General features: G+C 48.3%; 2 protein-coding genes across 3 annotated transcripts in view; both read left to right on the top strand.

The window, feature by feature from the left end:
• The first annotated feature begins 1871 nt into the window (after nucleotides 1-1871).
• SLC35F2 (solute carrier family 35 member F2) overlaps nucleotides 1872-13775 on the top strand; it is a 50277-nt gene continuing 38373 nt past the window's right edge. Inside the window, exon 1 of one of the 2 annotated variants that reach the window (XM_038536289.1) lies at nucleotides 1872-1966. In XM_038536289.1, the coding sequence (XP_038392217.1) occupies nucleotides 1872-1966 (95 nt within the window). The remainder of the gene's footprint in view (nucleotides 1967-13775) is intronic. The other variant, XM_038536290.1, reaches the window with a different exon arrangement.
• On the top strand, nucleotides 6776-7586 carry LOC100686736 (40S ribosomal protein S6-like). The gene is given in 2 exon segments (XM_038536292.1): nucleotides 6776-7009; nucleotides 7012-7586. Coding segments are annotated over 2 exon segments (729 nt in total). The 5' UTR covers nucleotides 6776-6855.

Here is a 13775-nt window from a genome sequence, read left to right on the forward strand (position 1 = left end):
TGACCAAATAGTAGATCAGAGAGTGTTTCACCTTGAGGTGACCACAGTCTCAAGAGGGGCCCATTAAGGGTGGTTATAAGCTGGCTCAGGCTGAGGCAGGGATAAGTCCCAGGCCTGGGGAAGAAGAGGAATGTAGCTAGTTGAGTTAACAAGTATTTTGTTCTGAACAGTCAGTGGGGAAAAGCAGTTTAGCCATCATTGAGGAAGGAGAGGATGGGAACTTGGAGGGTCTGTCTGGTTTTGTCCTGAGTGAAAACAACTCTGGGTCTTATCTGAGGCATATGGGAAGTGTGTGTTTCTTTGGAGCATGCCACTTCTAAGAATACCAAAGTATGGAGCATTAAAAAACTTTTTTTTTTTTTTTTAAAGAGAAAAAGCATGGAGAGTGCAATAGGAAGGGCAGAGGGAGAGGGAGAGAGGAGAATCTTAAGCAAACTCTGGGAGGGGGGGAGGGCACAGCTGGGATGTCCCTCCAAGAGCTCGATCCTAGGACCATGAGATCATGACCTGAGCCAAAAGCAAGAGTCAGAACCACCCAGGTGCTCCACTATGGGTGCATTTCATAACCATTACTATCTTCCAGGAGCACAGGACTCAGGTAAAATTCAACACTGTCAATATATAAGGTTTAGTGGACTGTTTGCTTTACAAAACTGAGATTACATCACACGTACTTCTGTATATTTTGCTTTTTTTTTCACTTAAAAATAGCGAAATAAACTCTTCCCATCTCTTGGTACAGCTCTTTGCCAGAAGATGCTGTTGCACCATAATAGTCACCCCTCTACTGGATGACCATGTTCTTCAACAGTCAAAAAATGATTTTAAGTTTGGGGTTCCTGTTGCTGCTAAACTCGGGGTTCCTAAAGCCACACCATTTTTTAAAATCCATTTTCTTTCTTAGAACCTTCTCACAGAACTGCCAGCTCATTTGAATTTACCTTTATTTTGCTCCTTCATACCGGTCCTCCACCCTCCTCGCTGGCGCTGGGAGGGAGGTGGTCGGGAAAAGAAATGGTCCCACACGCCTCTCTCTCTCTCTCTCTCTCTCTCTCTCTCTCTCTCTCTCTCTCTCTCTCTCATCTCTCTCTCTCTCTCTCTCGTCTTCTGGAGAGGATCGATGAGGATCGGGAACCTTTCCACCTCAGGTGGTTGTTTCTCCTCCGCGGAGAGGCATCCCACGGCGTGGCCCCGGCTGCAGGGCGCCCCGGGTGCCTGTGCCTGCCGCCAGCTGGTGACAGCGTGCGCAGCGCGGGCCCCATAGAGACGCGGTGCAAAAATCCCCTTGGGATTTTACCCAGGTTTTGCAATTTAAAGAAACAGCTCAGAAGCGTCCTCAGTTCTTTTAGATGGTAGGTGTGTTTCGTGACCTAGTCAGAGGGAGGGTGGCCGGCCGGGGAGGCAGGGGAGGAGTCAGCCGGCCGTCTCCACTTAGCAAAGTTCAGGCGCTGCAAAGTCACTGCTCTTTAGGGCCGGTGTAACCTCGGCTCACGGGCTGGTGTCGACCAGGGGCCGTAACACCCCGGGGTGCCCGCGCGGTGTCGCCCATCCCCGAGGCCCCACCGCCAGGGCGCGGGAGCAGCGCGCCCCTAGTGCTCAGCTCCCCGGGAGGGGCCAGGTCGTCGCCTGCAGACGTGTGGGCCCGGCCGGGAGAACTGACGGCGGAGGCCCGGGGGCGGCCCAGCCCGCAGAGGAGGCCGGCGAGCGAGCGCCGGGGCAGGGAGCGTGGGCGGGAGCGCAGGGGGGCGGGAGGCCGCGAGCGCGGGGCCGGGTCCCCAGGCCGCCAGGCGCCGTCCCCGCCCGCCCCGCCCGCCCAGCCCCGCCCCGCCCCGGCCGCTCGGGGGTTCCGGGCGCCGAGCCTGCAGGGGCGCATGGAGGCGGCCTCGCCCGCGGGACCCGGCGCGCCGGGAGCGGCGAGCGCGCTGGGCAGCCTGCTGCGCGGGCTCCGGGGCCGGCTTTTCACCTGGTGAGTGCGGGGCCGGCGGGGGAAGCCGGGCCGGGGCGGGGGCCGGGGGCCGGGGGCCGGGAGCGGGGTCCCTGCGCGCACGGGGTGCGGGCGCACGCGGCCGGGGAGGCGGCGCGGCGGTGGCGCTCGGGCGGCCCCCACGTGTGGCTCACCTGGCTTTGTGAAGCCGCGCGCCCCGCCCTCGCCGCCCTCTTGGAAATCGGCCGGTGTGTGTGCTGGGGGCGACGGGGGTCTCGGCCGAGTGGGCGCGGGGAGGGCGCCCGGGGGATGCCGCGAAGGCGGGGCGACCCGCCCACCCCGGGCAGGTGGGCAACTGGCGATCGCGGCGCCGCCAGGCGGTCACCCTCGGCCGCGATCCTCCCTCCACGAGGCAGCGAGTTCCCCCGAGTGAGAAATCGGGGTTAAGTTTTGAGGTCCCGCCCTGAGGTCGCGGGGAGCCCGCGGCGTCCTGGCCCCGGGCGAGGGGGCGGCGGGGGAAGCCGCGTCTGCGGTGTCCGCGCCCGGGGGCGGCCGAGGAGCGCTCCGGGGACCCGCCGCGGGCCCGGGCCGGGGGAGCCCCCCTGCGGCCGCCGCGGACCTGCCTTGTGCGGGCGCAGGGCCTGGGGACTTGGGACCCGAGGAGCCCGAGCCACGGTGCTTGAGCTCAGGGCCTGGCCGGTTATGTGGACGCTGTCGTGTACTTTTACCACTTTATGAGATGGCACTATTCTAGACGCTTCGCTGGCGGAGAAACAAACGAGGCTGAGCATTTTGCCCAAGACCAAGAGATGATGACCCGTGAAGGGTGGTGCCCACAAAACCCAGTCACAACTGTGATTTAACCACTTCTGGCCGCTGGCACCGCGTCTAACAGGCATTTGCTTTTTTTTTTTTTTTTTTTCCTTCTAGTTAACGTAAAAAAGTATCCAACGAAAGATTGTGAAAACTCATTTTCTGGTTTACCAGATCAAGAATGGTGTATGCATTTTTGTTGTGTAAAAGAATAGTTTGAAATAGATGCGTGTACTTACAGGGCAGAGTTGGCCAGAAATCACCTTGTGTCCTCCAGTTGTGTATGTCCTGATAAATGGCCACAGGTTCTCAGCTGGGAGGCAGCATAAGGTAATGGCTAAGGACCCAGATTCTGGAATCCTATCCCGTGTGTGCCACTTACCAGCTGGGTGACCTTGGGCAAGTCACTTAACTTCTCTGTGCCCCATTTTCTTATTTGTAAACTGGAGATAATAGCAGTTTCTAACTGGTAGGGAAATTGTGAGGATTATGTGGCTGACTCCATAGCCTGGCTCATGGTACGGCTCTGTAGAGGCTACTTGTCATTTCCATCAGTCTCCATTCTTGGGTGTTGGGAGATGCCAGAGGCCCTGAGATGGACAGACAGTATGGCAGAGAGCAGTATAGCAAGATTTAAGAATAAGGAGTAGCGATGGTTTCTTTTTTCTCCTTATGTTCTAATATTTTCAAAATATTGGCATATTGTACAGTCAGGAGTATCTAATAGCTTCCTAAATATGAGATTTCTTCTGTCTCCGAGCACACTTTTTTGTACCTCCTTTACAGATTGTGACTTTCTTCCTTGTGTGATAGCTGTTTGTGGCCATCTTATATCACTGGCGGAGTGAGTCCTTCATAGCAGGAATTAAGAATTTTTCCTTTTTCTATGTCCCACAACCCTTAGCATGTGAATACACGAATGAATGAGGGGTGGCAAGGGTGCTTGAGGCTTCCTTTACTTTCTGCCACACACCTTGCATTCTTCCTTCATTGATCTTTATTCTATCTTGGGGTGGCACTTCGTCTTTTTTTTTTTTTTTTTTTTGGTTGGCAGAACTTTTTTTTTAAATTAATTAGTTTATTTAGAGAGAGAGAAAGGGTGAGCAGGGGAACAGGCAGAGAGAGAGAGAGCATCTCGAGCAGACTCCCAGAGCCTGGATGCGCTGGACTCCATCTCATGACCCATGAGATCAGGACCTGAGTCAAAACCAAGTTTACACACTTTGGTTAAGCCTGAGCCACCCAGGCGCCCTGGTTGGCAGAGTTCTTTGTTCATTAAGGTTTCCATTCTTAATGTCTGGCAACCATCCAGACTTGTATTCTGGTTCACAGTTTTTCCTTGTCTGACCCAGCAATCAGAAAAATTCAGTTTACTAAATATCCAGTATTCTATATACTCAATATTTTAAACTCTCATTAAAACTCACCTCCCAGTTGTAAGTTTGGCTCCATGAATCCCCAACCATATCTGGGAGCCATGAGATGGACAGAGGCTGGTGAGTGGATGTGTTATAACAATATGGATACTGTGTATGTAGGGGGACAGACACAATTCTACACCTTTTACCAAAAAGGGGAATGAATAGCCCTTTTGGCAACTGGGTACTAACTAAATACAGGGGAAACATTTGGGGCCTTGTTTCATTATGAGAAGGAAGTATTCTAGGTAACCCCAACTCCTGATATAGTTTGCCTCATTAGTAGATAATTTTCCCTTTTTTTTTTAGATTTTATTTATTTATTCATGGGACACACACACACACAGAGATAGAGAGAGAGAGAGAGAGAGTGGTAGAGATACAGGCAGAGGGAGGAGCAGGCCCCATGTAGGGAGCCTGACCTGGGATTTGATCCCAGGTCTCTAGGATCAGGCCCTGGGCCGAAGGAGGCGGTAAACCACTGAGCCACCTGGGCTGCCCAGTTTTTCCCTTTGATTAAGAATATCACATCACTTATTCAATAAAAGTTTATTGAGGACTTACTATGTGCCAGGCATTCATGATAAGAAGCACTGTGTTTTCAACTGGACTCTGCTTGTAACTTCAGCTTCTGTCATTATTGCTAGTAGCACAAATGACAACTGATAAGAGAATATGTGTTTCCTAGAGGACCTGAGGATATTTATTTAATTGTATACCATCTAGCAGTTTACATCCTAATACCTATACTGTAATTCATATATGAAAAAGTACATATTTCTTATAATGATTATCAAGTTTACATCTCTAGCAAAAACCTGCAGTTACTATTTCACATATTTATCCTTTTCCCATTGAATAGGTGGTAAGCTTTTTTTGTTATATTTATTTTGAATATTTTATTCTGATGAAAAATGAGTTCACACTCATTTTAAATATGATATGCAGACACATAAAAAGATCAGAATCATTTGCATTCCACTAACTGTATTTACCTTTATATTTTGTGTGTTTATTTCTAGTCTTATATTTCTGAATTTTGTGAGAATGAGTGATGGTATACATGAAGGGACTTTTTGATATAGTAATTTATGTTACACATAATGTTGACTTAAAATTCTAATATTTGAATTCTTAACTAGTTTTTCTACATCTTTTTATTTATTTGTTATCTGAGATGGTAAGCCTTTGAGGGCACAGACTTTATCCCACTCTTTTTTGTAGCTCAGTGCAAGATGTGTTGTTCATTCATTCTTTCAATTGCTGAACCTTGAGGATCTATGATGTTCTAGGTTCTGGACTACTCTCTGGCCTACAGGGATGAGTAGGATTTAGTTTCAGGGAGTTCACAATCAAGTTATGGTAAGAAGTTATGGCAGATGTTCTAGAGGTGAGCACAAGTACAGATGGCACAAAGGGTGAGGTGTAGGGTTAGGGAGCATGGCCGGGAAGGGGATCAGGAAATTAGAAGCATGAATAGGAGGTTTCCAGGTGAACTAGGAGAGGAAGGCCAATCCAGGCATGGATGTACGAGAACGTTTTGCTTAAGGAACTGCAAGTGGGTTGGTGTGAGTGAGGTGGGTATGGGCATGAGGAGGAAGGAGCACTGGTAGTGGGTGGACAGGTGCACACCTGTGATAGTCTGGCAAACGACCTGGCCCTTGGGCTCCTCCTTTCTGTTCAGTTTCCTCGTTTCAAAGGTTAAGGCCCAGACGTTTTTGAAGGAGTCATTTAGGGGTGTTCGTCTATTCATTCAGCAAACATCTCCTGAGTGCTCACAGTGTGCATAGCAAGGTCTCAAGCTGGCATGCACTCTGCTGAAGAGCACTGTTGTCTGGTGGCAGTGAAGCAAAGAAGTAGGTGGAAGGGCTTTTTGTGGTTTGTGTAGTGCAGGATTGGGCAACTCTAGATCCTGCCAGTCTCCAAAGTAGCTCCTTCCTTCTCCTTTTCCTTTGTGAGATTATTAAATTAACATCTGCCTCCTTTACCAACTCCAAGAGGTGAGAAATACTACATTTTTAAAAAAAAGATTTTCATGATGTATTTGAGAGAGAGAGAGAGAGAGAGAGAGAGAACGTGTGCACGACAGCACACAAGCAAGGGCAGAGGCAGAGGGAGAAGCAGACGCTGAGCAGGGAGCCCATGTGGGACTCGATCCCAGGACTCTGGTATCACGCCCTGTGCTGAAGGCAGATGCTTCACTGACTGAGCCCCAGGTGCCCCAATACTACTTACTTTTTAGTCACTACTATAGACTCTGCTGAGCACAGTGCCTACCTTACAATAGATACACAATGAACATCAGATGGTTGAATGAATCCCTAATCCCCAATAGGAATTTTATAATAGATCACATTTCTTTTTTTTTTTTTTTAAGATTATTTATTTTAGAGAGAGAGAGAGAGACAGAGAACCAGAGAACACAGGCGTGAGTAGGGGAAGGGACAAAGGGAGAGGGAGGGAGAGAATCCTAAGTAGGCTCCCTGCCTAGCGCTAAGCCTGATGTGGGGCTCAATGTCCCGACCCTGAGATCACAATCTGAGCTGCAATCTGAGCTGAAATCAAGAGCCAGATGCTCAACCAGCTGAGCCACCCAGGTGCCCCCATGTCTCTCTGAAATAAAAACAAAAACAAAAGACAAAAAAACAAAAAAAAACTGCTCTTTTTCGTGGCGCCTCCGAGGCGGTAGGCCGCTTCAGGATGAGGCTGAACATCTCTTTCCCAGCTACTGGCTGCCAGAAACTCATTGAAGTGGATGATGAGCGCAAACTGCCTACCTTTTATGAGAAGCCTATGGCCACAGAAGTTGCTGCCGATGCTCTGGGTTACGTGGTGCGCATCAGCGGTGGCAATGACAAGGCTTCCCCATGAAGCAGGGTGTCTTGACCCACGGCCGGGGCCGCCTGCTGCTGAGTAAGGGGCATTCCTGCTACCGACCCAGGAGGACTGGAGAGAGGAGGCGCAGATCTGTTCGGGGTTGCACTGTGGATGCCAATCTCAGTGTTCTCAATTTGGTTATTGTGAAAAAAGGGGAGAAGGATATTCCTGGACTCACGGATACTACTGTGCCTCGTCGCCTGGGGCCCAAAAGAGCCAGCAGAATCCAAAAGCTTTTTAATCTGTCAAAAGAAGACGATGTCCGCCAGTATGTTGTTAGAAAGCCCCTAAACAAAGAAGGTAAGAAACCTAGAACCAAAGCACCCAAGATTCAGAGTCTTGTTACTCCACGTGTCCTCCAACACAAACGTCGGCGTATTGCTTTGAAGAAACAGCGTACTAAGAAAAATAAGGAAGAGGCTACAGAATATGCTAAACTTTTGGCCAAGAGAATGAAGGAGGCCAAAGAAAAACGCCAGGAACAGATTGCCAAGAGACGGAGGCTGTCCTCTCTGAGAGCTTCTACCTCTAAGTCTGAGTCCAGTCAAAAATGAAATTTTCCTTTTTTTTTTAAATTTTTATTTATTTATGATAGTCACAGAGAGAGAGAGAGGCAGAGACATAGGCAGAGGGAGAAGCAGGCTCCATGCACCGGGAGCCCGATGCATGGGATTCGATCCCGGGTCTCCAGGATCGCGCCCTGGGCCAAAGGCAGGCGCCAAACCGCTGCGCCACCCAGGGATCCCAAAAATGAGATTTTCTAAGAGTGACAAAATAAATAAGATCAGACACCAAAACAAAAACAAAAACAAAAAACTATGTTTATCACATAGTCATGTTGTCTTGTATCTCTGTTTCTCAGTCTGGCCTTATTGACAGTTTAGGTGGAATAATTCTTTGTTGTGGCGGACTATGTTGTCGGATGCAGCAGCACCCCTGATCTTAGCCCACTAGATGCCCACAGAGCACCCCCCAGTCCCTCCCACCCCTGAGCGGTGATGATCAAAATTCTTTCCAGACATTGTCACATGGCTCCTGGGGGAAAAGTCGCCCTGGTTGAAAACCTCTGATTTAGGCCTATTGTTTCTAACTGAGCGCTGCAGGGTGTGCCGTCCTCCAGTGATGCCCCCCCGGGGAGTTTCCATCTCTCAGCTGCCACAAACCACACTGTGACAACTATGCTCACACATGTCCCCTTGTGTACTGGGAAGAGCCAGGCCAGGCTCAGGCTCCTGATAAACCCCAGGCTGGAGACTCTGTGGGTGCCGCAGCCTTACTGCTGATTGCTGTTGTCCTGTACCTTTCTGGGACCGTGGCAGCTGCCCTGGAAGGAGGAGGAGGCCTGTCTCTCTCGGTGTGGCCCATTAGCCCTAAGAGCTTGGAGGGCGTGGGTGGGGGAATGATCTTTGGCTGGAGAGTTTGAACCTTTTCGTTAAACGTCTCAGTAATGCAGGGAGTTGGTCAAGGGACAGGCAGTAAAGCGTAGGACAGAGGTGAAGGTGGACTTCACAAGCTTCCATCCAACATGACCTGACTGGGCCCCTGGCTGTCCCCTGCCCCAGGCTAGTGACCTCTCCCTCCCGCAGACAACCTTTAGGTTACTGCTTGCTTATCTCTGCTCCTTCCTTCAGGTTGATTGTGAGAAAAATGAGATGATGGCTGCTAGTGCTTATTCCTTTCTTTTTCTTTTTAAAAGTTTTATTTATTCATGAGAGACACAGAGAGAGAGGCAGAGACATAGGCAGAGGGAGAAATAGGGTCCCCGTAGGGAGCCCATTGGGGGACTCTATCCCAGGATGTGAGCCAAAGGCTGATGCTCAATCACTGACCCACCTAGGTGCCCCTTCTTTTTCTTTTTTTAAAAAAAGATTTATTTATTCGAGAGTGAGTGAGAGCGAGTGCGTGTGGGGAGAGGGACAAGCAGACCCCATGCTCAGTGTGGCACGGGGCTCAGTCTCATGGGGCTCAGTCTCGTGACCGGGAGAACAGCACCCTCCCCAGATGATCACTGTGCCACCTAGTGCATCTTGACAGCACTTCCAGACTCTTTCCGGGGCCCACCTCCCCGTCCATTCCCTGCGGTCACAACTTCAGAGTAGGCCTGTATCTCTCTCACGGGGAACTTGTCACAGCTGCTACCCCTGCCTGTCCCTGCTCGTGGTAGCCAGCGTGATGCCAGATACCACCAGAGGCTATGGGTAGCTTCCAGCAGGTGGGGACTCACTCCATGCCCAGCTGTCAGGTGTTTCCACAATCCTGTACAAATATGTTTACTTCTGTTGATGGTGGGTAAGTAACTTGCCCATGGGTACATGGCTGCTGAGGCAGAGGCCTGACAGTTTTCTTTAATTCCTTTTTTTAATAAGATTTTATTTATTTATTTGAGAGAGAAAGAAAGAGAGTAAGGGAGAGGGAGATGGAATCTGAAGCCAACTCCACACTGAGCACAAAGCTCGACACAGGGTTTGATCCCGCAACCTTGAGATCAGAACCTGAGCTGAAAACCAGAGTTGGACTCTTGACCAATGGAGCCACCCAGGTGCTCCATGATTCCTTTGATTCTAAAGACCAGGCCTGCTTTAGTAGTTCAGAAATCCCTCTGCATCCTGTTGGGGCTCCCCTCAGGACCTGCCCCGGGTTCACAGACCAGGGATGCTTGTGGGGTTCCCTGGAGGGTCCTCAGTTGGGAAGTAGGAAGTGGTGGGCTTCTGGGTGGGTCTCTGGCACCCATCAGGTCTGTTGCTCTGCCTGGTTTATGCCAGATGTTTGAAGAAAGGGCTCTGGATACCCGATAGAGCTCGAACTGTGGCTCGAGCTCTTCCCCCTCTTCCTCCCCGCTTCTTTACCTTTACAATGATTACATTTCTGGTGGTGTTCATTGTGGTAAAATGTATGTAGCATAAAATTTACCATTGTAACCATTTTTTTTTAAATTTTTATTTTTATTTATTTATGATAGTCACAGAGAGAGAGAGAGAGAGAGAGGTGCAGAGACACAGGCAGAGGGAGAAGCAGGCTCCATGCACCAGGGAGCCCGATGTGGGATTCGATCCCGGGTCTCCAGGATCGCGCCCCGGGCCAAAGGCAGGTGCCAAACCGCTGCGCCACCCAGGGATCCCCATTGTAACCATTTTTAAGGGTACAATTCGGTGACATTAATTACACTCACAGTGTTGCACACCTATGACCACTGCCCATTTCCAGAATTTGCTCGTTATCCCGTACAGCAACTCTAACTCCACGTTCACCTCTCCTCTCAGCCCCTAGGAAGCACTATTTTCCTTTCTTCTTCTATGACTCTGACAATTCTGGATCCCCCATGTAAGTGCAATCATGCAATATTTGTCCTTTTATGAGAGCCAAGCTTCTTGATGTTCACTATGGGGCCCCCTGTCACCAGCCTACCTCCCTTGCCAGGCTCGTCTCCCAGCATGTCCACCTGTCAGAGGGTATGCTGGTGACAGGGACATGCCTGTGATCCCCCACAGACACCTTGGTCTGCACCCTTGCACCTGCAGCTTCCTCCGTGGATGCTCTTCCTGCCCCCCTCTGTGGCTAGCTACTTAAAGACTCTGTAGATGCCCAAGTCAGTCAGGCAGTCTTCTTCTTCCCTCTCCACACACATCTTGACTTAGGTCCCTTCTTCTGTACCTTTCAGACACTGTTCCTCATTCATTACACTTACCATATTGTGACATAAAGGTAATCACCAGCCTGGGAGAATGCCTTACAGGCTGGAGATGGCAGTTCATCTTTGAAATACCTGTACTGCTTACTTTGTGTCTGGCTTTGAACCGAAATGGTAGCAGTTGATTCCTTGGAACAGTAATAACCTGTTTGCAGCAAGATTTGGTAAATTAGGTGTAAGGATGAGGGCTGAAATTAAAGCAGGCTATTTTTGAAGTCTGAACAGTAGCCACCCTGAATTGCCTCCCAGGTTCGTTGCTTGAGTATATCAGTTTTGGTAAGGTTATTAAAAAAGCTACAAAAACTTCCTTATAGTATTATTTATTGAGGATCATCAGAAAAACAAATCCTTTCACAGGTGAATTTTATGGATAACTTAAAACATGCTCCTTCAATCTATTAAAGTTTTTTTAAACCCAATTGAGCGGCAGTATTCATGTAATGGATGACTCACTTCTGTTAACTAATTCATAATTTTGGGTAGTAGTTCTTCAGCATTTTACTGGTTGCTACTGAATAACTTTCTAGGGCATGTCATTATTTGGTAGGTCCATTTGCAACTAATCCTGGAGATTTTGCCCAGAAAAAAATAAAACATTTAAAAGTCTTCATGGTAGGGGCACCTGGGTGGCTCAGTCTGTTGAATGTCTGACTCTTGATTTCAGCTCAGGTCATGATCTCAGGGTCGTGAGATTGGGCCCTGTGTCGGGCTCTGCACTGGGTGTGGAGTCTGCTTCAGATCCTCTGTCTCCCTCTCTCTCTCTCCGTTTCTCCCCTCACCTGTCTTCTCTTAAAAAAAAAAAAAGTCTTCATGGTATATTTAAATTTTTTTAAAGATTTTATTTATTTATTCACGATAGACAGAGAGAGAGAGAGAGAGAGAGGCAGAGATACAGGCAGAGGGAGAAGCAGACTAATGCCAGGAGCCTAATGTGGGACTCGATCCCGGGACTCCAGGATCGTGCCCTGGGCCAAAGGCAGGCACCAAACCTCTGAGCCACCCAGGGATCCCCTCGTGGTATATTTAAAACAAATATATGCAACTACTTGCCTTAAGTAAAGTGCATTCAACATAACACCTTTTCTTCTTGATTCAGGATCATCATTATGAAGTTTAATTATTCTGCTGAGTGGCAGTAATAGTAATATGCTGCTCAGGAGCCACTGAAGTGAATTATTTGTCATGTTTTTTCCTGCCTTTTTTCTCACAGTTGTCACATGTGATTTTTTCTGTGTTATTGAACATATCTCCAGAAGCCTGCATTCTTTCTAAATGATGGCTTCCAACTTGCTAACATCGTAGAAACTAGATAACCCAATCTCTCGGAATTGCTTGTAGTGAAAGTATAAATAGGCCCTGAATAAAGATTTAGATAATTTTCATTTTAATAAATTTAATAAAAACTTTTAGTCCACAGATTTAGGGACTTTTTTTGTGTTAAAGTCATTAGATTAAGTGATCACAGGAACTTGGCTATTTATGTTAATGATGTAGAGAGAGAGAATCTATGAAAAATCACAGTTAGGTCCCAAACTTCTTTCTAGTAATTCCCAAGCAGGAGTATTTAAGGAACATACTGACTTGGGTCTTCAACAAATCCTTCCTGAGAGTCTGAGGCTAGTATTGTGTGAGATTTACATCTTGCCAGAGTAGTATTGGGATGAGCCTGCTCAGGCGGATTTAGAAGAGAGGCGCCTGGCTGGCTCAGTCACTGGAGCATGTGACTCTTGATCTCAGGGTTGTGGGTTCAAGCCCTATGTTGCATGAAGAGATTACTGAAAAAATAAAATCTTTTAAAAAAATTGTATTTATTTATTTATTCATGAGAGACACACAGAAAGAAGCAGAGACATAGGCAGAGGGAGAAGCAGACTCCCCACAGGGAGCCTGATGCAGGACTCCATCCCAGGGGCCTGGGATCACACCCTGAGCCAAAGGCAGACACTCAACCACTGAGCCACCCTGGTGCCCCCAAAATGAAATCTTAAAGCAAAAGAGTATAGAAGAGCCATTTCTTAAACTTTTCACAGTGGTATCAAGCCAGAGATAAAAACAATAATTAATAAATAAAGTCCTTGTTGAGTAAAGCTTAGTTGATACACTTAGAACAACCTCATTATTCCAGGGCTTCAGGGTGGGCTAATTCAGTGTCATCCTACAATAATTTTCTGCTCTGAGCATTATGATGCTGTCATTGCCAGCCCCACTGGACACGTGGAAGCTGAGACACAGAGTGGTCAAGTGTTTTCCCTAAAAGTCACACAGTCACACAGTTACACAGTAGTAAGGAATGCAGTGAGGTTTTGCCTCCTCCCCTGCAAGGCAGTCTGGCCCTAGAGCCCATGCTCCTAACCACTAACCTCTTGCGAGTTAGGCAGCAAACTGGAAAAAAAAAGGCCTTGAACAATTAACGCTGTGTCCCCGTTCCCTCATTGTCCCTCCACCCCCTCCCCAGGCTCTTTGCTATTTGTGTCTCCAGGAGTTCCAGAAAGTATATAACATCACAGGATATAAAATATAATGTGTCTTCCTGGATCATCATTTATTTTTTATTTATTTTATTTTTTTATTTTTAATTTTTTTATTTATTCATGATAGACATAGAGAGAGAGAGGCAGAGACACAGGCAGAGGGGGAGAAGCAGGCTGCATGCAGGGAGCCCGATGCGGGACTCGATCCCGGGACTCCAGGATCGCGCCTTGGGCCAAAGGCAGGCGCTAAACCTCTGAGCCACCCAGGGATCCCCTATTTTTTATTTTTTTACATAAGCTCTGCCCCCAGTGTGGAGCTTGAACTCATGACTCTGAGATCAAGAATCGAGTGCTCCACTGGCTGAGCCAGCTGAGTGCCCCTGATTTAATTTATTTTTTAGGCTCCAGTCGCATGGAAATGGAGTAATAATCCCTGGCTCATAACATTCAGTTGGCTCATGAATGGCTAAATAACTTTTTTTATGCAGTAAGTTCCTCAAACCCATCACCACCCTAGAACTAGAATCATGATGGTAACTTCCATGTACCCAGTCATGCCCTCTACCCACATTCCTCCCCAACCA

The sequence above is a fragment of the Canis lupus genome, chromosome 5 (genome assembly GCF_011100685.1).
Source record: "Canis lupus familiaris isolate Mischka breed German Shepherd chromosome 5, alternate assembly UU_Cfam_GSD_1.0, whole genome shotgun sequence".
NCBI classification, from domain to species: domain Eukaryota; kingdom Metazoa; phylum Chordata; class Mammalia; order Carnivora; family Canidae; genus Canis; species Canis lupus.